General features: G+C 47.9%; 1 protein-coding gene across 8 annotated transcripts in view; it reads left to right on the forward strand.

The window, feature by feature from the left end:
- The window catches only part of CACNA1C (calcium voltage-gated channel subunit alpha1 C), a 2,322,072-nt gene that overhangs the window by 824,630 nt on the left and 1,470,602 nt on the right, over positions 1 to 26,840 (forward strand). For all 8 annotated transcript variants that reach the window (XM_069628642.1, XM_069628646.1, XM_069628641.1 and 5 more), the window contains exon 7: positions 6,516 to 6,712. In XM_069628642.1, coding sequence (XP_069484743.1) covers positions 6,516 to 6,712 — 197 coding nt within the window. The remainder of the gene's footprint in view (positions 1 to 6,515; positions 6,713 to 26,840) is intronic.

Here is a 26,840-nt window from a genome sequence, read left to right on the forward strand (position 1 = left end):
CCACCAGACTGCCCCCGCCCAATCTGGGGTTCATCCTTAAATTTGCTCCCTTACCCAGTGTCATTATTTTAGACTTGGTGGGATTTACTCTGAAGTACGTCATCCATCAGCAGCTTTTGAACACGGAAAGGATCCTAATTTATTTGGTATCCCACGGTATTACCGGCGGAAATCACTTCGAAGTAATTTACTTTGAAATTACTACTTCGAAATTATTTCAAAATATATATAGGGTTGTGGGTTAAGGGGTTAAAAGGGGGGTGATATTTATATTTATTTTTATTGCGCTCGTACACAAGGGTGGGGAGGGGTTTCGGGTAGGGGCAGTAGTGAAGGGTATGAGTATGGGGGAAACGCCCCAAATTTTAAAAAAACATTTAAATTAAAAAAGTATAATTTCAAAGTAATCACTTCTAAGTAAATTACCTCAAAGTGATTTCTATCAGCAAAATGACATAGAACCAATTAATCCGTTCAGTTCTGGCCAAAATGATTGTCACCCACAAACATCGTCTTCGGCTTCAACACCCCTAGTCTATTCATCCTTGGGACATAGACTTCAACTGGTTGCAATCTTAGAAGTAGATAATTCCGCCTGTGATTAAGCAGTACCAGGCGTGTGGCCAGGACATAGACCTATCTTGAGCCTGCTAAACCAATGATATCTTAGTACATTCTCCCCTCACTAATGATGTAATAAGTGAATACAGGTGTCGTATAGCTCCAATCAGGGACAAGCTTGCTCCTTGTCAGTGTGGGCCTCTCACAGCTAGAGCTAAGATCTAAGAGTGCCAAATATCGCTTCCCACCGGTCAGTACTGCATACTTGCTAATCAAGGTATTCAGGACCAAGCCATGCGCTAAGGTCCCAGTAGTCTTTCTGAATCCTGCCTGGGTCCTATGGAGTGACTGGGGTTAATCTAGACAGTCCTTCAACCTATTCATGTGAATTTCCCCTGAAATTTGGAAGGTGAATAGGGTTATAAGCCACTGGATCGGCTTCACCACCTACTGTGAATTCTGGCACAAGGATGGGACTACGCCATGAAGAAGCAGGATGTCTGCTTTCCAAAATGCCACCGGATAACCTGCAGATAACTGGAGTCCACAATTCTGATACCAATGCCTGACTGCCTCCTTCGTGAAGTGTCTATCACACAGTATTCCTATGTTCCCTGCATCTTTCTGGACATTACCCCAAAACATCGAAGATCATTACTGAGAATCACATTACAACGATATTTTTTCTTCGAATTTTAACACATTTCATCAAAATTATATAGGAGGTGTTTGGGGTATTCTTTATGGTGGGCAGATTTTTGTTTTTTTGGGGGGATGTGGGAGGTTCCCCTGCATTTATCTTTGATGAAAAGTGATCAAATTAAAAAGAAATCAACATTATGGGTTTCGCAGTAAAAGTGTTGTTTTAACGCAGATCCATCTTTCTGTCTCTCTCGTCCAGTCTGACAATGTGGCCTCGGGATCTCCCCTCGGGGGCCATGTCCAGAGCTAAGGTGACCCCTAGTGTGAACATTACAGGATATCCATAGAAGAGAGCATCCTGCCGTCTCCTTCCCCCTCTCCTGCTCACTCTTCCCCCTGTTCTGTTCACTCTTTTCCCTCTCCTGCTCACTCTTCCCCCTGTTCTGTTCACTCTTCTCCCTCTCCTGCTCACTCTTCCCCCTCTCCTGCTCACGCTTCCTCCTCTCCTGCTCACTCTTCCCCCTCTCCTGTTCACTGTGCCCCCTCTGCTGTTCACTTCCCCTCTCCTTCACGCTTCCCCCTCATTCTGTTCACTCCTCCCCCTCTCCTGTTCACTCTCCCCCTCTCCTGCTCACTCCCCCCTCTCCTGCTCACGCACCCTCCTCTCCTATTCACTCTCCCACTCTCCTGTTCACTCTTCCCCCTCTCCTGTTCATTCGTCCCCCTCTCCAGTTCACTCTTCCCACTCACCTCTTCACTCTTCTCACTCTCCTGCTCATTCTTCCCCCTCTCCTGTTCACTCTTCCCCCTCTCCCGTTCCCCCTCCCCTGTTCACTCTTCCCCCTCTCCCGTCCCCCTCCCCTGTTCACTTTTCCCCCTCTCCTGATCATTCTCTTCCCCCTCTCCTGATCATTGTCTTCCCCCTCTCCTGATCATTCTCTTCCCCCTCTCCTGTTCACTCTTCCCCCTCTCCTGCTCAGTCTTCCCCCTCTCCTGCTCACTCGTCATCCTCTCCTGCTCACTCTTCCCCCTCTCCTGCTCACACTTCCCCCTCTCCTGCTCACTCTTCCCCCCTCTCCTGCTCACTCTCTCCCCTCTCACTCTTCCCCCCTCTCCTGCTCACTCTTCCCCCCTCTCCTGCTCACTCTTCCCCCCTCTCCTGCTCACTCTTCCCCCTCTCACTCTTCCCCCCTCTCCTGCTCACTCCTCCCCCTCTCCTGCTCGCTCTTTCCCCTCTCACTCTTCCCCCCTCTCCTGCTCACTCTTCCCCCTCTCCTGCTCACTCTCTCCCCTCTCACTCTACACCCCTCTCCTGCTCACTATTCCCCCCTCTCCAGCTCACTCTCTCCGCTCTCACTCTTCCCCCCTCTCCTGCTCACTCTTCCCCCCTCTCCTGCTCACTCTTCCCCCTCTCCTGCTCACTCTTCCCCCTCTCACTCTTCCCCCCTCTCCTGCTCACTCCTCCCCCTCTCCTGCTCGCTCTTTCCCCTCTCACTCTTCCCCCCTCTCCTGCTCACTCTTCCCCCCTCTCCTGCTCACTCTTCCCCCTCTCCTGCTCACTCTTCCCCCCTCTCCTGCTCAATCTCTCCCCTCTCACTCTTCCCCCCTCTCCTGCTCACTCTTCCCCCTTCTCCTGTTCACTCTTCCCCCTCTCCTGCTCACTCTTCCCCCTCTCACTCTTCCCCCCTCTCCTGCTCACTCTTCCCCCTCTCACTCTTCCCCCTCTCCTGTTCACTCTTCCCCTTCTCACTCTCCCCCCTCTCCTGTTCACTCTTCCCCCTCTCCTGCTCACTCTTCCCTCTCTCCTGCTCACTCTTCCACCTCTCCTGCTCACTTTTTCCCCTCTCACTCTTCCCCCCTCTCCTGCTCACTCTTCCCCCTCTCCTGCTCACTCTTCCCTCTCTCCTGCTCACTCTTCCTCCTCTCCTGCTCACTCTTCCCCCTCTCCTGTTCACTGTTCCCCCTCTGCTGTTCACTCCCCCTCTCCTTCACGCTTCCCCCTCATCCTGTTCACTCTTCCCCCTCTCCTGTTCACTCTCCCCCTCTCCTGCTCACTCTTCCCCCTCTCCTGCTCACTCATCCTCCTCTCCTATTCACTATCCCACTCTCCTGTTCACTCTTCCCCCTCTCCTGTTCATTCGTCCCCCTCTCCAGTTCACTCTTCCCACTCACCTCTTCGCTCTTCTCACACTCCTGCTCATTCTTCCCCCTCTCCTGTTCACTCTTCCCCCTCTCCCGTTCCCCCTCCCCTGTTCACTCTTCACCCTCTCCCGTCCCCCTCCCCTGTTCACTCTTCCCCCTCTCCTGATCATTCTCTTCCCCCTCTCCTGTTCGCTCTTCCCCCCTCTCCTGTTCACTCTTCCCCCCTCTCCTGCTCACTCTTCCCCCTCTCCTGCTCACTCTTCCCCCCTTTCCTCCTCACTCTTCCCCCCTTTCCTGCTCACTCTTCCCCCCTTTCCTGCTCACTCTTCCCCCTCTCCTGCTCACTCTTCCCCCTCTCACTCTTCCCCCTCTCCTGCTCACTCTTCCCTCTCTCCTGCTCACTCTACCCCCCTCTCCTGCACACTCTTCCCCCTCTCCTGCTCGCTTTTCTCCCTCTCACTCTTCCCCCTCTCCTGCTCACTCTTCCCCCTCTCACTCCTCCCCCTCTCCTGCTCACTCTTCCCTCTCTCCTGTTCACTCTTCCCCCTCTCCTGTTCAATCTTCCCCTCTCACTCTTCCCCCCGCACCGGCTCACTCTTCCCCCTCTCCTGCTCACTCTTCCCCCTCTCACTCTTCCCCCCTCTCCGGCTCACCCTTCCCCCTCTCCTGCTCACTCTTCCCCCTCTCACTCTTCCCCCCTCTCCGGCTCACTCTTCCCCCTCTCCTGCTCACTCTTCCCCCTCTCACTCTTCCCCCATCTCTGGCTCACTCTTCCCCCTCTCCTGCTCACTCTTCCCCCTCTCACTCTTCCCCCTCTCCTGCTCACTCTTCCCCCTCTCACTCTTCCCCCCTCTCCGACTCACTCTTCCCCCTCTCCTGCTCACTCTTGCCCCTCTCACTCTTCCCCCTCTCCTGCTCACTCTTCCCCCTCTCACTCTTCCCCCCTCTCCGGCTCACTCTTGCCCCTCTCTCCTGCTCACTCTTGCCCCTCTCTCCTGCTCACTCTTCCCCCTCTCCTGCTCACTCTTCCCCCTCTCACTCCTCCCCCTCTCCTGCTCACTCTTCCCTCTCTCCTGTTCACTCTTCCCCCTCTCCTGTTCAATCTTCCCCTCTCCTGCTCACTCTTCCGCCTCTCCTGCTCACTCTTGCCTTCTCCTGTTCACTCTTCCCCTCTCCTGCTCACTCTTCCCCCTCTCACTCTTCCCCCCTCTCCGGCTCACTCTTCCCCCTCTCCTGCTCACTCTTCCCTCTCTCCTGCTCACTCTTCCCTCTCTCCTGCTCACTCTTCCCCCTCTCCTGTTCACTCTTCCCCCTCTGCTGTTCACTCCCCCTCTCCTTCACGCTTCCCCCTCATCCTGTTCACTGTTCCCCCTCTCCTGTTCACTCTCCCCCTCTCCTGCTCACTCTTCCCCCTCTCCTTCTCACTCTTCCTCCTCTTCTATTCACTCTCCCACTCTCCTGTTCACTCTTCCCTCTCTCCTGTTCATTCGTCCCCCTCTCCAGTTCACTCTTCCCACTCACCTCTTCACTCTTCTCACTCTCCTGCTCACTCTTCCCCCTCTCCTGTTCATCCTTCCCCCTCTCCCGTTCCCCCTCCCCTGTTCACTCTTCCCCCTCTCCTGATCATTCTCTTCCCCCTCTCATGTTCACTCTCCCCCCTCTCCTGTTCGCTCTTCCCCCCTCTCCTGCTCACTCTTCCCCCTCTCCTGCTCACTCTTCCCCCTCTCACTCCTCCCCCTCTCCTGCTCACTCTTCCCTCTCTCCTGTTCACTCTTCCCCCTCTCCTGTTCAATCTTCCCCTCTCCTGCTCACTCTTCCACCTCTCCTGCTCACTCTTGCCTTCTCCTGTTTACTCTCCCCCCCCTCCTGCTCACTCTTCCCCCTCTCACTCTTCCCCCCTATCCTGCTCACTCTTCCCCCTCTCCTATTCACTCTTCCCCCTCTCCTGCTCACTCTTCCCCCTCTCCTGTTCACTCTTCCCCCTCTCCTGGTCACACTTATCCCTCTCCTGTGCACTCTCCCCCTTCTCCTGTTCACTCTTCCTCCTCTCCTGCTCAGTCTTCCCCCTCTCCTGTTCACTGTTCCCCCTCTGCTGTTCACTCCCCCTCTCCTTCACGCTTCCCCCTCATCCTGTTCACTCTTCCCCCTCTCCTGTTCACTCCCCCCTCTCCTGCTCACTCTTCCCCCTCTCCTTCTCACTCATCCTCCTCTCCTATTCACTCTCCTGTTCACTCTTCCCTCTCTCCTGTTCATTCGTCCCCCTCTCCAGTTCACTCTTCCCACTCACCTCTTCACTCTTCTCACTCTCCTGCCCACTCTTCCCCCTCTCCTGTTCACTCTTCCCCCTCTCCCGTTCCCCCTCCCCTGTTCACTCTTCCCCCTCTCCTGATCATTCTCTTCCCCCTCTCCTGTTCACTCTCCCCCCTCTCCTGTTCGCTCTCCCCCCTCTCCTGTTCGCTCTTCCCCCTTTCCTATTCACTCTTCCCCCTCTCCTGCTCACTCTTCCCCCTCTCCTGTTCACTCTTCCCCCTCTCCTGTTCACTCTCCCCCTCCCCTGTTCACTCTCACCCCTCTCATGTTCACTCCCCGCCTCTCCTGTTCACTCTTCCCCCTCTCCTGGTCACACTTATCCCTCTCCTGTGCACTCTCCCCCTTCTCCTGTTCACTTTTCCCCCTCTCCTGCTCACTTTCCCCCTCACCCTGTTCCTCGGCTCCCACTGTCTTTTCTGCCCCAGTGTGTTGAAGCAGTGTTAGAGCGGTACACGTGATGTACAGGCAAGCTATGTAACTTAACATTAGATCAAGAAACTGCCTCGTGGCTCGTGGTCCTAAACTAGTGCAGTCAGCAAATAACTACCATATGCTACCATAATCGCACACATTGGCGAATAAACAGAGTTGGACTATTTTCTGTACTCATTTTTCCATTGATGATCAAGAATCGTTCATTCCAATCCCTCAACCCTGAGTTGACTTGGAGATTCGAATCAAAGTGAATGAACTCGTCGAATCCGCCATGTTTCTGTGTGTTGTGGCTAAGCCCCTCTTCATCTGTAGGTATCCTCAATGGGGGTGTTCCAAAGCAGTGTTGGTCCATGCACCCAGTCTGAGAGGTGAAGGAAACTGCATGCCTGCTCTTGCCTCACCTGCTTTTTCTCGATTTCTCCCAGACGTTCCAGCAGAGGATGACCCGTCGCCCTGTGCCCTGGGTAGCGGGCATGGAAGGCAGTGTCAGAATGGCAGCACCTGCAGGCCGGGATGGGACGGGCCGAAGCACGGCATTACCAACTTCGACAATTTCGCCTTTGCCATGCTGACCGTGTTCCAGTGCATCACCATGGAGGGCTGGACAGACGTGCTCTATTGGGTAGGTGTTGGAGGCGGCCAGTGGCTCGACTGCTCTTGCGTCAGAGTCGTGCACTGTTTGCTCATTCCAAGAGATTTCTTGTCGACTTCTGGGAGAGTTTATATGTTTGCATAGACTTTGTGTTTGCCTTTAAATCTCCCTGCGAACCCCTTATGGTGTTACAGCAGTGCTGCATGTTCAGTATCATTTAGCACCAGCACAACCTGGAAGGGTTAACCATTACATTGCTGGTAGATAATATGCATAGCCTTTCTTCCCAAAGCTGCTTTCGTTTCCTCCTCTGTCCCTGTTTAAGTATTTATGATGCAGTGATGCTCTTTCAATATCATACAGAAGGCGCTATGTGTAGAATATGGCCCAGGAATACTCTGCCATGTTTAATGATTTCACAGTAATGGGGGCCGCACTGCAGGGTCTCTAGAAAATATATAACCGTTATGTAAACCTGCTGGTCCGATAGCACAGCGAGGAGAGCCCACGCTTTGACATCTGTGCAGAGCCTGCTGTCGCAGTTTCGAATCCCGGCAATGCCAAACTCAGCCTTTCATCCTTCCGAGAAACTCCGTGGGTAATAATAAGCAGCGCTGAGATGCCTGAGGGTTCGCAGCGCTATATAAATGCTATTATTTATTATAAACATATGCAAATACAGGGCTGCTCTGAAAGGGTAACACCCAATTTGATCGCATCAAACTGTCCGTAAGGACGTTTGGATCGCATTGTTGTTATTGTTTTGTGCGCAGCCGAAAATACCCAACATGAGCAGCGGGTGCTGCGGGGGGGGGGGCTGCTCCCCATGTTCGGTATTTTGGAGTTTTGGGGGTAAGAGGGTGTCCCCCAGATCCTTAAAATTGGCAGCGGGGGACAAGTATTGCTCGGGCCCTTGTTTACAATGAACGTTCAAAACGGGAACCCATGCAATTACACTGCGGGCAGTTTACCTGCGAACGAATAAACAACCCAGATCCTTTCAAAGAGATGCAGACACACAGCCTTGCAGAAACATGGAGTAGTAATAGTATTTCGTCATTTGTAAACCTCCTTCATCCCATTAGTATGGCCTCAAAGCGTTTGTGGGGGAGGGACCAAAGTCCACGTTTGGGAAAAATTGTCAGAGGTGTTGTAATGCGTGTGTGCATTTGGCGAAAAGGGAGTTGGGTGGCATGGCCCGGCCCCAACTAGCTACCCATGTTGATCAGGCATGTGGATGGGTGCTATGAGGGGGTCGAGACAGTGTGCGAGTGCAGGAGACTTGTTAAGTGTCCAGCTAGACCGAATATTTGTCATGGGACTTAGCTATGTTCTGAAGGCAGAGATGCTGTGCGTTGTGTTTTAGATGAGTGTATGGAGGTGGATGTGTGCAGGTGCGTGGCCGTGCCTGCGGCTAGATGCCACCAAGGTGGTGCATAGATACCTACACTTGGTGGGTGCTGAGTGGAAGGGAGTTTCAGAGAGTGGGGGCTCCTATTCTGGTGGAGTTCAATGAGGGGATCACAGGGAGGAATGCAGAGCCAGATCTAAGGTTTCTGATGGGATGATAGCATGTACGCTTGTGTTGGAGGAATTCAGAGCCTGTCTTGCGGAGTGCCTAGTGGGTAATGCACATGACCTTGAAGGTCACCCGTCAGCCAATAGGAAGCCAGTAGAGCACCATGAGGGTTGGAATCATGTGTTCTCTGGGTTAGAGTGCAAGGAGGAGTCTAGCTGCAGAGTTTTGGATCCATTGGAGCTTTCTGAGCTGATAGGCAGTGGTGCCCAAATAGAGGGAATTGGCGTAGTCTAGGTGGGCGAGGATGATAGCCAAGAAAGTGGTGACTCTGTGAGGGTAAGAGAGATAAGGGAAGATTCATCTGGGGATGCGGAGGTGAAAGTGACATGAGCTAGATACGGCGTTGATGTGGTGAGAGAGTGTTAGCTTAGAGTACAGGGTGCATCCCAGGTTCTTTACTGTGCTGGATGCTGTGGGTGGGTGCTAGCGAGGGCAGCAAGGGAGTGCTATTTTTCCGCAAATCAGGATTTCGGTTTTACCAGGATAAAGGATAAGGTGATTAGTTGTCATTCAGTGGTTGCTTTTTGTGAGGCAGAAGGTGAGGTCAGGATGGTGAGAGGCCGGGGTTTTTTGGAATGTTGAAAATGATCTGAGTGTCATTGGCGTAGCTGTAGCAGGATGTGGTCATGTGAGCAAATGAGTGCAGGGGAGGGGGCTTTGGTAGAGGTTGAAGAGTAGGGGGGAAAGGAAGGCCCCTTGTAGAACCCTGTTAGAGACAGGAAGGGGGGAGTAGAAAGGTAGGAGGAAGGCGATAGTGAACAAGGTGGGCTGTGAGCTTGTTGTACGCTTAGGAGAGAGGTAGAGGAAGACCAGGGGAAGAGAGAAATACCCTCTGCTGTTGTTGAACATTGTAAAACGTATCAAGAGAAAGAGAGTCATTCTCTTGACACTGTGAAAAGCTGTGAGTTGTACCCCCTGGTGTTGCTGCACATTGTATAAAGAGCCAATATAAGTGGACATTTTCTTGGTACTGTGAAGAACTGGAAAGAAACCAGAGGAAGGGAGAAATATCCTCTGGTGTTTTTTTAACATTGTAAAAAGAACCAAGAGCAAGGGCATCATTCTCTTGGCACCGTGGAAAGCTGGAAAGAAACCAGAGGAGGAGAGATATCCCCTCTGGTGGTGTTGAACAGTGTCCAAAGTCCCAAGAGAAGGGAGTCAGTCCTTTGGCACTGTTAGGAGCTGGAAAGAAACCAGGAGAAGAGAGAAATACCCCCTTGTGTTGTTGAACAGTGTATAAAGAGTCAGGAGAAGGGAGTCATTCTCTTGGCACAGTGAACTTTGACAAACAGGCCAGGAGATGAAAGGCACTTGTCCTGGCATTGAGAAAACTTGAGAAAGGCAAAAGGGGAGGGAGTCATCCCCCTAACACTGTGGAGATACAAGACTTTGTATCCAGAGTTCCTTACTGGAAAAACCCCAACCCAAGGAATCTGTTTTTGAATTGATTTGCAATTTCTGAGAACATTTCGTTTTTGCATCCTCTGAAATTGACCTATGGCTATCATCCAGAAGAAGGGAGCCATTCTTCTGGACCAAGAAGACCATCTCTTTTACTTAGCTAAGTTTCTAGTGTAGGGGTCATAAATAGCTTTATGGACACAGGACGGTTAACTCTTTTGCTGTAGACAGACATCTTGACAAATTCCTTATTGGTTGAGGCAGGGAAACCCCTCTTAGTATTGGGGTCAGACAGGGTTTTCTTTTTTATTTACTCATTAATAAAAGTCCATAGCCAAATGCATGCCACCTGTGAGTTGGTCTCCTACTCCAAACCCTTGCATAAGCCCCAAGCTTGTGCAAATGTACTGTAAACTCTTGTTCTAAATAAATAGAAAAGTATTCCGGTGGATTTGCCACCGGAATACCGGCATTAATGTCCTGAAACACAGGTACGAGCGCTTAGAAGCTGGAGAAATCTGACATTAATCTTTATATAAATAGCCAACAATAATAATAATAATAATAAGGTGCATGCCAGTGTGTAATACAATGACTACAATATTTTGGGGTTCTCCTATGTGTGAGCATAGGTAGTGCAATGTATTCCACCATACACTTGGCTTTTGATGTAAGAGGGGTTAAATGAAGCTGGGTTCTGCTTTATAATGAGAATCCATGACTGACTCGAAGCCACAGAAACAATCTTGCTTCCAGCAGAGGTTTTCCTCTGGGTGTGATGGTGGGCAGGGGCATCTTGTTTCCTAACACAGTGCCCTACACTAAATACTGCCACCTGGTCAGCATATCCCACCATCAGGCTGCCCCCTGCTGGAGTGATGCCCTCTCCCCAGACACTGAGTGGTGTGGCAGAAATCTTGGCACCATGGTGGCATACATAAGGTGCGTCATGATTTAAGCTCCTCTGATATCTTGTGCTGGTGGATCAACGAGGATCCCTTCCTATTTGCTCAAGCCCTAAGCCTCTGATTTCACCAGGCCTCAATGCCAAGATACCTGACCCACCTGGTGCCATTCATATAAAGCTACAATCACACTCATTTGCTAAGGTTGTTTCTATGGCACATTATAATTTGGCAGGCTGGTTTATTTTGTGATTTGTGTACTTTTAAATTAATCTTTAAAAATAATAATATTGGTTTAGCCCTGGTAAGCCAAACATGAACACATCAGTAACAAATAGAGATGGTTAGTTTTTGGGCAAGTTCCTAAATTGCAGATTTTGATAAAATCTTGGCTTCACCACTTACCCAAACGCTGTGTTCCTGGACAATCAGTTAATCACACTGTCCCTTACGTAACAAGCTAGTTTTGTTTGGTTTGCAGTGTATACTATTAAAATTAACCTCTATCCTGGTTTACTAGTACATAGTGTAGCACTGACAAACTAAGAAATGATAGCCTGTAAAGCATGAAAATATTTTCTTTGTTGGAAAGTATTCACAGAGGAGAGAAATATTTGTTGTTTCCAAATGTCTGGGTCAAACTGAAGGTCCTGGTTTACAGTTGCTGTTGCTGATGGTTGAAAGGAGATTCAGTACATTGAAAAGGGGGATATTGGCTTTAGTTATATTGGCAATAGAGGGCAGTGTGATCGAAAACCACAAAACTCAGGCGCAACAACCAGTTTTGCATCTGAAAAATCAAGTATAGAGCGATCTAGACAATGAATATGAGATAATGGGGCTCATTACAGCTCTGGCGATAACCATGTCGGTGCTACCAGCAGATAGCCACCGGACCTGTAAATATTTACTGGCACCTGACTTCCCCGTGCCACTGGGGGATTAAAACCTATGCTAGTGGGGACATGGAAGCACCGGCACCGTTGTTTCTGGACCGGCATACTTGTAATGAGCCCCAATGAACGTGAATTCTTTTAGCAATATTGTCTACTTTGCTGTGTCTACAGATTACTGTGAAGACTTGAATTGCAACTTAATAAAGCCAGCTTTTTTTTATTGGAATGATTTGTTAATTGTGGGGTGCAGTTGCAGTGCTCGCTTCACAGCATGGGGCATCTTCTGCAGTGTTATCCTTGCTGCTATGTTTTCTAGACAATGCCCTGGAAAGCGGCTGCAGAAGGAGTGAGGGAGAGGGGCAAATGGTGCATTAAAGAAACAATGGTGCACTCTGAGGGTCTGTTGGGTGGTAATGGCCGACAGCTTAAGTTAATAGCAGGTCGTTACGATCTGGTAGGGCATGAAGAATGGGGCATTATGTCTATTAGCACCCTGGGGCAGATGCCCGGGTTCCACGGGTGAGATAAGCAGGAGGGGGACGCGGTGAGATTTTCAGCTGTGGATTCTGTTGATATAAAGTAAAGAAACAGGACCACCTTGCAAACGCAGGTCATGGTCCTGAAGGAAACCCCTCTTCCATTTCTATGGCATGGATATCGAGGTTCTTTCACGAAGCTGGGGTCTGGGTAATGAAGATGGGGACCAGCAGAGAGTGGCATTGAGAGTAGGTAAGGAGGTTCATGCAAAGTGAAGAGGGTGGGCATTGGGACGGGAGAGAGGAAGAGGTGGCCGGTTCAAAAAGCTGGTCACCAAATGGCGTCCAGGAGGACAGCACCCTTGAACGAGGGCTTGCATCAGTGAATAAAGCCTGCATTCATACTTAGCCGATTGGCTGCTGCGGATTCCCTTATCACTCCCTTCCATTTTGGTGATTTCACATCACTGCCTGGCTTCCATCCATACATTTGCGACGCTGGCACTCATGCCCTCACTACTGATTAGGTTTGTCATAAATATAATGTATAAAGCAATTCGCCACAGGCACCTAGGTTGGAGTTGCGTGCTTGTAACGCAACCACAACAATATTTAGCAATATGAAGGCACTGGCACGCTCGACAGGTGTTGGAATCCTTGACATTAATCTCCCATCTTCTCAGCTCCGGGGAGCCCTCCCTCCGTTCACACCCACAGCACGTACCCGCTATATTACTCTCTCTGCTCCTGAAACACCTTGGCGTGCCGCCAACTTGTCCGAAACTAATCTTGTTTGTCTGTGTGGCAATCCCAAGCACGGCTCTATGTAGGTGAAAAGAGCTCTCAAATAGAAAACAAGCTGTTGCAACCAATCGCCTCTTCTCCGGGAGTGATCATTCGTGTTCAGTCGAACTAAGGAGTGCGTTTATCGTATTCTTGAGGCATGGCGCCGAGTGCTGTTAGAAATTGACACATCTTGGGTCCATGGATAATCCCATAAGAAATGTCTGATACCAAACACATCGCAGACATTTCTTGTTGCTGGAGCAAAGCTGGAGGATCGCTGTGGATTAGGCGCACCAGATGACCTGTACTCTGTGAGCTTAACTATGAGCCTGACACCGGGGCTTACTCATTCGTTAATTAACAACACAAAATCCAATTAGGAGCAAGGACCATACAGGAAAGGAACTATGGTGGCCATTTTGGCATGGGCTGCCGCTACGTAGGATGTTGCAGCTGCAAACTGCTGCCACCTAGAGAGAGCAAAAGGAGGAAATTAGCTACAATAACTCACAGAGAGGATGTGAGAGTCAATTTTCTACTGCCGTGCCCTTTCTCCTCCACCAGCATTCCGGGCTGATTCATTTAAGCCTGATCCTTTTGGAAACATCACAGCATGATTTGGAAACACATGGTGGGTGGGTCCATATATGGTGGGCTAGCGCATTTCCTCACTTGCGCCGGGGGGCGTGTTGAGTTTTTTTATTGGTAAAAGTAGAATGAGAGAAGCAGCGACAGAGGCATCTTCTGAGTTGGGGACTGGCCTAGTATTTGGAGACATACATGGTCATTGTATGTGTCCTACAGGAATGTCACACTGAGAGCAGATAGTACCAATGGGTGGGCGGTGAGTGGACTGTTCATAGGACCTCCGGTTGGTGCTGGGTTTCTGACAGACGCTGTGAAGGACCAGAAGACCAAGCGTCAGGGACTTCATTTTGTTAATTGTCTGTGTGTTAATTGTTAGTGTTTGGAGATATTGTACCAAATGTCTGCACTCAACGGCACTACCAAGCAACTAGTGGACAAAGGCCCAATTAAACATTTCCTTGGTGCTCACTGAAGAAACAGATCATTGGTTTGAGTTTGAGTGTGACCCTTTCCAAGGAACAATGGCCTTTTAGGAGACACAATGGTGTGTATTCTCTACAAAAGAAGCTATTAAAAAGTAACATATTTAAATATACTAACATTGTAAACTGCCTCTTTTTAACATTGTAGAATGTTAACTTCTGACTATCTCTTCCAGTATGCAAAGTGGTCATTGTAGGAACGTTGCTGTTGTCTTTCTTAGCAAAACCTGAAATGACCATGTACATTATTTTCTGACGGAATGTTATCATTTCAAGATGAACAGTCTGGTTCACTTCTTTTTTACTCGTTTGATCACATATCTTCATATTTGAGAATTATGTCTGTGGGTAAAGGTTTCTATTCTTGAATCACTTACTATGTAATGCACACTGTGCTTAGTCCTCATTTATTTTTTTTAGGAATCGTCTCGGTGCTGGTTGGCAGTTCTGAAGCACTGGTTGAGACTTTTCGTATGGCTTTAAGCGACTGTGGTGTAACAACAGTCAGTGTTGCAGTCGATTGCACTTCAAGGGACTTGACTGGCTCGAAAATGTCCTTTAAGGTGGACATAGGTAGATGCTCATCGAGGCACTTTTCCCAGCTTATTCACTGGGCTTGTGTCGTCCTTTAAGGCGGACGACCCAAAGTGTTGCAGACAGCTGCCTTGTCCTTGGTTTCGGGTGTAGAGACTCTCTGGCACTTCCCGCCTAGGAAGCTTTCTACAGAGCCTAGTAAGGCACGCTGTGTTCTGCTTGAGTACCGGTTCTGGAGCTGTTCCCAGGGAGATGTTTAGGGGAGGGATCTTGCTTCCCTCTTGAAGGTACTGGCCTTCCTTCACTGGCGGAAGATGGAAGGCAGATTGTACCTACAGCCAGGGTCCACTGATGAGTTCTTCTTGCTACTCCTTGCAAAGTCTTCAGATGATCTACCAAAAGAGGGGCTCGGCCCTCTTTTAAAGCCAAATGGACCACAGGGATTGGTGTGGGCTAAGCCTACCTTAAGGAAGCAATCCTGGGTCCCCACCAACAATCTCCTGTATTCGTGAGGCCGTAACCAGAGTGCTTTGCAACAGAAAAGGTAAAGGGGTGAAAACATGTAATGCTAGATCCTACCCATCTTCCTGTCTGTTGTGGATCAAAGTGTCCCTCTGGTTAATGGAGCTCTCTGTGGTTACTGATTAAAGCAACAGTCTCCCTTGAGGCTGCGGCAAGACCAGACTTTTTGGGTCCATCAACCACATACCTGTACCTTCTGAATGGGGTACCCTTGCTGGGTTGACTACTGTAAACACGCAGTCCCAAACATGACATTTCACTGTCAATACTGACAGCAGGCGCTGGCATCAGGTTGACACAATTGCATATAAAAGTCTGTTGGGTTTCCTGTCTACTTTGTCAGCCTCTGTAGCCAGGTCCCATGTGAGCCTGTTTGAATTACTTTCTGATTAGTATATGAATTGCTGACACCAGCTACCTTGCCCAACAAAAGGACTGGGTGGATCCATGCATTCTTTGTTAGTTAATTAGGCTTCCCATGGCAGGGGGAAGGTTTGGCCCTCCCCCTTCTGGAGATGAATCGTGTACTCCTCCTGTCATATCCCAACTAAATATGACAGGGGGGACTGCGCCAGTAGGCTGTGCCCACCCAGAGTACACAGGTCTATGTGAATGTTGTGCTTTAAGCATAGGAAAATGTGTGCGGATTAGGCCCACACATTTTCCAGAGGTTGATCTACCATCAATCAATTTAATTTATAATTTCTAAAAAGCCCAGGCGAGAGCACACCCGTTGTGTGGATGGTTGAATTCCTCACAGTGTTTTAGTGGTGGTCCAGGAAAGGCGAGCCGAAGACCTGCAATGTCCAAAAAGGCTTATTTTCTGAAGATGTACCCACTGCACAGCTTACACTTGATATTTTAGTCAATGTATATTTGGCATTTGAAATAGCATGGAACTAACTCCCAGGAGCAGCAAAGAGCATTTCTTGTGCTGGAACAAAGCAGACATGAAATGCTTTGGAATTTAAATGCTCATTTGGCACTGAGAATAGAAATCACCTTTGAGTTAAATTGATTAGCTGGTGAATCAATGAAATTCTAATAAAAATGGTAATGATGTTATTTCACCAATGCATTAGTAAATGTAAGACTGGATTACGCAGGTGGGGAAGCGAGATATTTTATACCATGAAGGGGTCACAAACAAGACTATGGGCCTCATTACAAGTGTGCCGGTCTGGTAACAACAGTGCCGGTAAGCCTACCTGCACTGTTGTTACCGGACCGGCACACTCCAAGTCTGCCTGCCGGAGTTGCTGTGCCTGGCAGGTCTGACGCTGCCGGGCACAGCAGCCGCGGTAGGCAGACTTTCACGGAAGCACCGACACCAGTATTAACAGTGACGGTGCTTCCATGGTCCCCATTCCCATTGAGTCCTATCGGACTCAATGGGATCGGACTCAATGGGAATAGGGATGTTCCATTTACCGGCACCTGACTTCCCGGACCGCCGGGGCTGTAATGCCCTAGTGTTTCGGGCAAGCTAGGCACTGGCTGAAATTCGCAAATCTGCCGGCAACCTGCTTGTTTTACCGGCACAGTTACCGTCGGACTTGGAATGAGGCCCTATATATTGGGTCTAATATTGGTGACTCTTTGCACCGATGATCTCATTATGGCCATGGCCAACCACTCAGATAATGTCAGTTTATGTTCCTTAGGATGTCCTTCAATATTAAATTGAAATGCAACGTATTAAGAGATGATGTTATGACTCAGGAAAGACACATGAAGTTCGCCTTAGCTGGGTTTGATAATAAGTACAGCAGCTATGTCACCAGCCTTTGCTCACAAGTTATAAGGGAAATGGCAGTGCAAGTAATCGTTAGGCCCAGTTCGACATCAGAGACCACCTAACTAGTAGGAAGTCCGAGCCCTACGAAGAGTGGAGCCTTATGCTCAAAAGTACCTGCACACACGGGTGCCAACGGGCCAATGAGTGTCTCTTCAGGAAAATCAGGCAGTTCAGTGAGGTGAAAAAACGATGGCGAACAGACCTCCGTTACTCAAGCGCAGCCTCCACTTGTGAGCAGAAGCAGGGTGCGAGTATGGAGAAAGGGATGCTGCTTTTCAACAGCGGGGGAAAGCCACAGGCTTCTGCAGGAGGGAGACCGGTTCAGGGTATTGACTACTCACCGTTCCCCGATGCAGGCAGACCCAGGCTTCTCCAAGTTAGTTTCTTCGCTGGCAGGTTCAGATGCGATCAGAGGGATGTCTCAGTGCCGTGTAGATTCCGTGGCAGCAGAAGTCAGGGTCGAGGGTGTCCCAAGCGCAGCGAACACGCACAGATGGTTACCTCAGCAGGGCAACTCGGCAGCCGCTTGTATTCCAGGCCCAATGTACACTTCTCACTTCAGACTTGGGAACGCCAAGTGTACAAAGCGTGTGAGAGTGTCGAGGGCTCGGATTTCAGCAGCAGCCAGACAGCGGTAACAGAGCAAGGTTCCTGTGTAGGCTGGTCAGTCCGATGGATGGCCCAGGGACGCTTCCGAATGGTTACGTACAGGAGTTGGTGAAGATGCTGAGAATAGTTGTTCCCACTATTCTAAAGGGTCGAAGCGCCAGTACAGGCCTTCTCGTTCGATTAGAGGCAGAGGGGACGATAGCAGTGCAGGGTGCCAAACCTTCAGCGGGTCACCAGCGATTCCTCGACTCAGCTTCTTAGTTGCAGGATACTTGGCTCCTTTATCCTTTGTTCGTGAGAACTCAGGAGATCGACATGGTAGTGGTGTTTCCAGCCTCCTCTGATCCAGGGTTCCCTTCGTGCCAAAACGGAGAGGGCCCAATGGGAGATCTGCTCACAAAACACTCACACCATATGTGAACCTATCACGGACCACGGTGGTCCCAGGCATTCAAGATACACTAGACTCTCTGGCACCCAGGATGTGTATTGAGACCAGACATCCCAGCCACATCCTGGAGGCTCACAACAGGCCTGTAGAAGCCCGCGAAAGCATCTGTGTTTCGTGGGAAAATACATGCCCAAATAAGGATGGCCCTGGGTTGGCTCGACCTGGGGAAGGTGAAAGGGCAAGACGGTCAGCGGACAGGACAAAGAACCTCGTGGTCTGGCCATTTTGGAAGCCAGGACACCCATTTTGGCCAAACGCGAGAAGCGCGGTTAACAGGGCAAAAGGGAGTTCAAAACACAAAGAAACGATTGCTGCCACTAGTCCCATCCGTGACATACTTGCACAGTTTGTAATAAATCCATCGAGAGTTTCTAGGGCCTGTAGAATGACTAGAGACCCAAGAGTGCAGTAACTTAGTTTACAGTGCCCTCTTGTGCCATGTGGCGCGAAAGCTGCAACATGAGAAAAGAACTACGGAAAACAACGTTTCCCGGTACTGACTGTCTTAAGGGGATGTCAGTTTCCCTGTAAGAATGGAGCGAAAGCCCAGAGGAGTGCGGCAGAAGGCTGTGCTTCTCTGGCAAAGTCTAGATCAGGGTGTAAAACAACAGCAAAAAGTTTGGGGGTTGCCACATGGAAGGAAAATTACCTACAATATGAACTCTTTCCTAACAACTCACAACTTCTAAGTTCCAAGGTCAGAGCATTCCATCTCTCAGATGCAGCTACCCAAAATGCACTTCTGTTGACAAGAGCTAGATTGGATCTAGGAACGTCTAATAATTTGAGGTAATTAGATCTCAGAGTCCTAGTTAGTCTCTTTTTGTTCAGGCTATTAGCCACATGGGCAGGGTATTGTCCAGCTTGGCATTTAAATGTAATGTTTAAAAGACGAAATTCAATTCTTGCTTCAATCGGTAACCCATGAAGGCTTCTACTAGCACCGGAAACATGATCACATTTTTTAAGTACCAAAATTGCTCTTACTGGGCTATTCTGTATCATTTGTAGTGTAGCTAATTGTCCCCTCCCAATCCCCACCAAAAGGCTTCCAGAGTAGTCGATCCTTGAACATATGAAAGCTCGTGCCATGTCTCACAACTTTTTTGGGACAGATAGGAACATATGTGACACGATAGTCTAATGTAATAGGCCGAGGAGGATACAAAACTGCTCACCTGAACATTCGTTGAAAGAGATTGATCAAACATATCTTCTAGTGTCTTTATTTTGTCTTTGTTCATAATTGTGCAATCCCCAATTTGAAATATTTTATAGTCCGTGCTGAGATGTTTAAGTCTGCGACTAGAACCTAAAACCATTAGTTTGGTGTTTTCGCAGTTGAGTGCTAGACCATTCAGGCACATCCATTCATGAATAAGATTATAAGTCTTGTTAACCATTTTTTCCTCTTCCAGATAATTCCCTGTCAGTGTGATTAGACACTGGGTATCATCTGCATAATTAGAGAAGCAGATCTGATTTTTCTCCAGCAATGTGACTAATGGTGTCATGAAGATGTTGTATAGAATTGGTGCTAAGCAGGCACCATGCGGAACACCATAACCCAGAGGCACTGGTGTTGCTTCTGCTATGTTACTGCAGACTCTCATAGTTCTTTTACCCAAAAGGATTCCATCCATTGGTAGTGCCTGATCACTGAAGTTGGCAACTTCTTGTAGTCTTTTTAAGAGTAGTGGGTGATCCACTAAATCAAAGGCTGCAGACGGGTCTAGGGCCATCAACAGCACGGTTTGTCCATCATGTATTCTTCTCATCATGTTGGACTTTAAATCTAAGAGTGCGGAACCAGTACTGGTTTTTCAAGATGGGATTGTTCTTAAGGTGTTCTAATACTTGTTCAAAGGCTACTCTATCCAGTATTTTAAGGTGAAATGGGGTGTTCGTAATAGGTCTATAGTGCGTTTGAATTGAAGGGTTTAGACGCTGTTTTTTCAGAAGCGATGTAACCCAAGCCTGTTTCAAACGAGTAGGAACACATCCTTCCTTTAAGGAGGTGTTCATAATTCTTGTTATTGAGCTAATAAGGGATTCAGAGCAGGCTTTAATTGCTGTGGCAGGAAAGATGTCTCCTTTACATGGGGACGGTTTAAGTTTAATCAAAATGAGTCTAAGCTCAGCTTCTGAAATATTTCTGAAGTTGAATATTGGGCTTTCTAGGGTAACATCAGACTGAACATCGTGTTTGGGGCCCAAATCAAGAGCAGAGGTGACTGCCTCTTCTGACAATTTTTCTTTATTAAGGGTCATTTTTACTTTTTCCAGCTACCATGGCGTTCTGGATACCTATACACCAGTCCACATCTTTAGGGAGTCTTTCTTCCTGAATAATATTAGGTTTCTCTAGTTCTTTGAGAATTCTGAAAATCTCCTTGGGTTCATATTGTGCTTCGTCAATATGTTCATTGTATGTGGTTTTCTTAGCACCAATTACAGCTTCTTTGTATTTCTTAGCTGATACTAGATATCTATGCTTATCTCGCTTATTCTGGGATGCTTTGCAATGATAGACCTCCTTCCTTTCATCTACCCTAAGGGTTTTAAGTTCTTCAGTAAACCATGCTTTACCTGGATTATTGATCACTTTCCTAGATTTAAGGGGAGATAAGGTGTGAGTCACCTCTTCCAAGGTCTCCAGGAGCATGTTGGTCATCTCTTCTTTCAACTCTAACAGTAATATATGATCTTTGGTTGGTACCATCCATTCTTTCATATTTTCAGGTTTTAGTCTCCTCAAATCCCTAGAGACACTCCAACTTCGTTTAATGTCCCGATTTCTAATTGGGAGATCTACAGCAATAGTGCATTCAATAAAACAGTGGTCTGACCAAGGACAGGGAGAAATATTAGGTTTAGTCAAAGTAACATTGTGAGAGACCAGCCAATCAAGGGCGTTACCTTTATTATGGGTGGTTCATCAATATGTTGTTTAAAACCCGCCTTAGCCAATTACCTTTCTAGTTCTAGCATGGCAGAATCCGTTTTATCCCCTTTCCAAAGGATAAAATTGCCAAAGCTAATCTATTTGGAGATATCTTTGAGCTGAGACAGGATCAGACTGTTAAAATCATCCACGAAATCTGGCATAGCTATAGGTGAACGATATAAAAGTATCATATTTATGGTCGTAGAAGGATCCATCCTAACTTTGAGCCAAAACGTTTCACACCCTTTTAGTCCATTCATATTCGAGTCCCAGATATCTAAGCAGTTTAAAAAAATAAATGCAACCCCTCCACCTCCTGGATTACTCCTGTACACATAACGAATGGCACCATTTTCTGGAGTAGCAAGTAGAATTGACAGTCCGGCTGCTTCATGGAGCCATGTTTAAGTAAGCGCACAAATATCTATGTCATGGTCGTTAATATAACGAGCCACCTCGAGCACATGCTTTACTAGAGGTCTAGTGTTAATTATAAGTGTTTTAAGCGTATTGTAGATGGTGGTCCCTGTAGCACAGGCATTCTACTAGACTTACTATCGATACTGCTCATGCCCATAACACAAATTAGACTGCAGTCCCACAAATTCACTTAGAAACCCCAGTCTGGATGGAAGTACTGCCCTTACTTGTCCGCAAAGAAGCCTAGAGCTGACTACCCCAATGTGTCTGACAATGACCGGCAAAGACCGGCTCATTGCAGTCGCACCAGCGCTGTCACGCCTGTTGGAGAAAAACAGAGTTTCCTAAAAGCAAAGCAGCTAATAAAATTCAATTCAATTTAATTCTAAAACAATTCAAATCTAAGAGCGCACTAACGCTGCCATAATCAATACAGTTACACAGGCTACTGAGTGAGGGAGGGTGATCACAGCTTTTAAGTAACCGGGCAAAGACCACCTTGTTGCAGTTGTGTCGGCGCTGTTGCACCTGTTGGCCAACAAGAAGGGTCACAGACTATAACTTTCCTGGGAGTTGTAGTTCAGGATCCTGGCCAATCAGAATGTGCATGTACGGCAAGAACAGCCACACCATGGAACGGGGAGAGGTAATCCGCTAAGGACACCTGGTTTTACCAGGCACCCTTAGCAGGTCCCGCTAGCCGACCAGAGTGCTAACAACGGGCCCGTTATTAACGTGCCCGTAGTTAGCAACCTCCCCATTCCCTTTGAGCCCTATGGGGGCTCGAATGGGAATGGGGATGTGTTCCTTGAATGAGGAAATACCAGGCCCTACAAGGTCAGAATGGCCCGGTAATTCCTCATTCAAGGAACCCGGACCCGGTACCCGGTAAGGGGGTAGCCATGCCGCTAATAGCGGCATGGTTACCTCCTACCTCGTAATGACCCCCCATAGTATTCCTACACTGATTGCCTTCTGCTGTAGACTGAGGGTCTGGTTCGGCTTCCTAGCTTTCACTACTTACATTTGCTTCATATAATATATCAGGGTGGAACATCTAGAAGCCACTTGTGGTGAATGTGTACTCTATAACATTCATTACAAATAAATATAGAATCTTGATTTGCTTTACTACTTGGTGAACATGACGCGTAAATGAAATGATGTAGATACAATTAGGTTCGTAATAAACCATGCTATACAAATAATATAAAACAAAATTAAATTCTGAATATGAACCCAGATGACAGAAACCAGTATGCGAAAGATAGATACCATACGTGGACCAGTCTGGTGTGCTGGGCCCAGATCACAGAAACCAGTATGCGACAGATAGATACCATACACGGATTAGTCTGGTATGCTGGGCCCAGATTACAGAAATCAATATGCGACAGATAGATGCCATACGTGGACCAGTCTGGTGTGCTGGGCCCAGATCACAGAAACCAGTATGCGACAGATAGATACCATACACGGATTAGTCTGGTATGCTGGGCCCAGATGACAGAAACCAGTATGTGACAGATAGATGCCATACGTGGACCAGTCTGGTGTGCTGGGCCCAAATCACAGAAACCAGTATACAACAGATATATGCCATACATGGACCAGTCTGGTGTGCTGGGCCAAGATCACAGAAACCAGTATGCGACAGATAGATGCCAAACATGGATCAGTCTGGTGTGATGGACCAGATCACAGAAACCAGTATGCGACAGATAAATGCCATACGCGGACCAGTCTGGTGTGATGAGCCCAAATCACAGAAACCAGTATACAACAGATAGATGCCATACATGGACCTGGTGTGCTGGGCCCAGATCACAGAAACCAGTATGCGACAGATAGATGCCATACATGGACCAGTCTGGTGTGATGGACCCAGATCACAGAAACCAGTATGTGACAGATAGATGCCATACATGGACCAGTCTGGTGTGATGGACCCAGATCACAGAAACCAGTATGTGACAGATAGATGCCATACATGGACCAGTCTGGTGTGATGGACCCAGATCACAGAAACCAGTATGTGACAGATAGATGCCATACATGGACCAGTCTGGTGTGATGGGCCCAGATCACAGAAACCAGTATGCGACAGATAGATGCCATACATGGACCTGGTGTGCTGGGCCCAGATCACAGAAACTAGTATGCGACAGATAGATGCTATACATGGACCAGTCTGGTGTGATGGACCCAGATCACAGAAACCAGTATGTGACAGATAGATGCCATACGCAGAATAATGTCAGCGATTAAACAGTTTAGGAAAACTGTGCGGGGAGAACAGTTTGTAATGGTAATTTGTCTCTGAACCCACACGATCTATATTCCCAGGAACAATGGCAAATAGAAATGGGGCACCTCATAAATCTCCCGTTTGTCCCAGGCCATTGGTCCTGAGTAGACTACTCATTATTCTGGCAGTCTGTAGTGACCAGACGATCCAAAATACTGGAGCATCTTCAGCGCAGGACAAGGCTGACTCGGTCAGGTGCGACGAAATCACAAACCGTGTTACCAAGAGAATAAACAAAGCGAGCACTGAATAGTGTGTGTGCAATAGCAAGGGGCCCAAGACACAAAGAAGAAATTCAAGTGTGTGTTTCTGAAGATCTCTCCAACTTGTGGCAGACTACAAGTGTGTTACATTGCGTTGGGCTCTGTGTCCTGAGGAAAGGCCGGAGGGGAGGATTAGAATGCTTACTGAAATAAAAGAAAGTTCACCTTCGAGCTGGAAACACTAATGTGTCCACCAGTATAGTGTACGTGTCCACACTGCTACTAATCACACTTACAGAGGGCATGTGTAACTGTATTTTAACTTTTTTATTTATTTATTTAAATGTACATAGCGTGCAAACAGGGGGGGGTCACATGTGAAGAGCTTAGTCACCTGAGGCCTCAAGGTGGCTTTAGAAATGAATACATTAGATGCATATATTGTTGTAGACATCAGCATGAAAGGTTTTTGCCAAATGCCCACCCAAAGTAGGGGTTGTGTTATTAGACTAAATTTTATGCTATATTTTAGACATGTTTACATTGGAAATATGTATGTCTTTGATCTCAATTGTTAATAAATCTTGTTTTAAATATTGAAATTGGTGAATGATTATATATACAAGTGAACTCCTTACTTTGTACAGTGTGTACCTTGATGCCCAGCCTTGTTGTGTGGAAGGGCAGGGTAGCCTGACCTCAGTTGGGTTTGGTAGGATAAATGGTGGCTTTGCAACTGGAAATCTGTGCACTCTTGATCACCCTAAAATTCTATCAAAAAGGACGGTTTTGATAATTGAATGTGTGCGAGCTCAATTGGGTTTGTTCTGATATTTCTTAGGTCCCTAATGAGGCAGGCCCCCCAGTAACAAAAACCAGTATGGGACTTGTAGGGAACTAAATTCCGCACAATACTAGACAGACCAGCTGATACTTACATGGCTTATATCTGCAATTCAAGGTTTCAAGGTCAGATGCTTAACCCTTGTCTTTATCTCATCTGCAATAGGCTTAGAATAGGTATCCACAGCCCCTTTGGCGTCCCTCCTATGGGTTAATGTGTGCTACACATATTACCCTGCACTCCCATTTGCAAATGATGCACAACGCATCCTATGTGGTTTCTATCTGTACACGGCACTGGCAGAACCGGATGCTCGCCTCGTTTCCAATCCCAGGCTGGAGGTGACTGCAAGTAGCCAATAACAACTGATTTACAACACCTGATAAACCAGAGCTACACACATAGATTCACGGGCAGCCTGTTATGAGGATCATGTTCCGTAAGTGCCTCGTTTGATATTGATCATGAAATCCTTCGTTTTATTGGGTAGAATGTGAGGAGGAGGAAGGGGAGGCGGGAAGGCTGTTAATGCGGACATTTTCAGACGGTGTGTAGTTTTGTGTGAGTCTGCAGACACGGAGAAGGGCCTAGCAAGGGAGAATACCAGAGCACTTCCCGTAGTGCCCACATCAGCTATGCAATAAAGGTGCATAGATTGTTTCAGACCAGATACAACTCGTGTGTGGGATGTGTACTGATGGGTGCTGTATCATCAGAGCACCTGCCGTCCAAAATGTTAGATAGCACAAATATGCAAACATTAACAAGAGGCGGATATGCAATCACAGGGTCCATACATAAACTACAACGGCCCTGAGAGGGCCCCTGCCAATCAGGATGGCTGCAATGTGGGCTGACTCTCAAGGAGCAAGTCATTGGCTGGCACCTTCCCCGGTGGACACAATATCCTTCCGCAGTGGTGTGCTTTCACACCTGCTCCCACTGCCCATTCATCCACCTGAGCACTTGCCCCCCCCCCACTCTCCCACTTACCTGAAACCAGGGGCGTTGCTAGGAGGGGGGCTGAAGGGGTTATTGCCCCAGGTCTTTTGGTTGTAGCCCCAGATAGAAGAGGTTTACAACCAAAAAGGCTATAGCTAGCCCCAAGTCCCGACAGTCCCCAAATTAGCCTAGCCCCGGATCTTTTCCAGACCTAGCAACTCCCCTGCCTGAAACCCATCCGCTTCTGTGCTTGGTCCTCCTCCTGCCTCTTAGAAATGGAAGGCTCCATCTGGAGTCCATCTTCCATTTCTATTCCCCGCTCTTTGTGATCCGCACCCCTGTCGCGGATCTGTTTTGAAAAAGTCGCTCACCTATAATTAGTACCTTGGGGATAACACCCACAGTGGCAGGCTGGATCACCTAATGGCACTGGGACCCACAGTTAAGGCCCTGTGTCGGTACCAACCAGGTGTTATTGTTAAAATAGTAACAACTGGTTGAAAACGCACCTGGTGCTTTGTAGTGTTGTGAATTGTGGGTGTTCTTGTACTCTTGCCCAACTAAATGGAACTCCTTTTCTCGAGAATTCACATCTGCAAGTTACACCAATATCTCTGCTGCCAGTGCATTGACCTGTTGAGCTTCTTTCCGGGGCGGAAGGGCCGGTTCCTTGAAAAGTGCACCAAGCTGCCACAGCAGCAATTCCAACGAGTTAAATAATGTGGAGGTGTATTGAAAAGGAAGTCATTATAGGGAGGCTGAAAGGGAGCCGGTGTGTTAAAGACCACTGAACTACCTACTAGAGAAGAAAGGGAGACTGTCATCTTGGTTATTGGGGTCTTTTTGGCTTTGGAAGAAGCGATTACAAGCAGCATAACAAGCCCACCAATAGCTACAAGGTAAGTGTAGAAAAGTCAACGTGGACATAACAGGTATAACACAGACATCGTTGGACAGTTTGAGTTACAAAAACCATTTCAATGGGGCTTTCCAATGTTCACATATTTTTGTAAATCAGGCCTTTTTAGTCGTATACTTTGGCCGCTTGCACTTGCCGTTGATTAGTAAACTGTCTGCAGCACTAAATGAGCAGTGTCGAGCCACTCGCCGCCGCTGTACTGATGAAAGTCAAGGCATACAGGCTAGCACTGAATGCTATGTTATGTTATCTTGCATTTGTATAATGCCTCCTGCTATAGTTTATGGCTTCGAGGTGCTTTCACTTTTTTGCAACTCCTGTTGTGCAAAAATGTAAGTGCAATGGGCGCTGCGAAATGGAGATTTTTGCAACCATCACATAGAACCCTATGTAAACCACCACCTGGGCTGCACTACAACCTTGACGGTATTACCCAAATTGACCTTTTACAATTGACCTTTTGTCCTAATTGACCTTCTGCACAATTGATCTTTAAATTATTTGTTATTTTATATATGTATTGGGTTAGTTTTGGATTATAAATAATA

This window comes from Ambystoma mexicanum, chromosome 12 (genome assembly GCF_040938575.1).
Source record: "Ambystoma mexicanum isolate Mex_15411 chromosome 12, UKY_AmexF1_1, whole genome shotgun sequence".
Lineage (NCBI taxonomy): Eukaryota > Metazoa > Chordata > Amphibia > Caudata > Ambystomatidae > Ambystoma > Ambystoma mexicanum.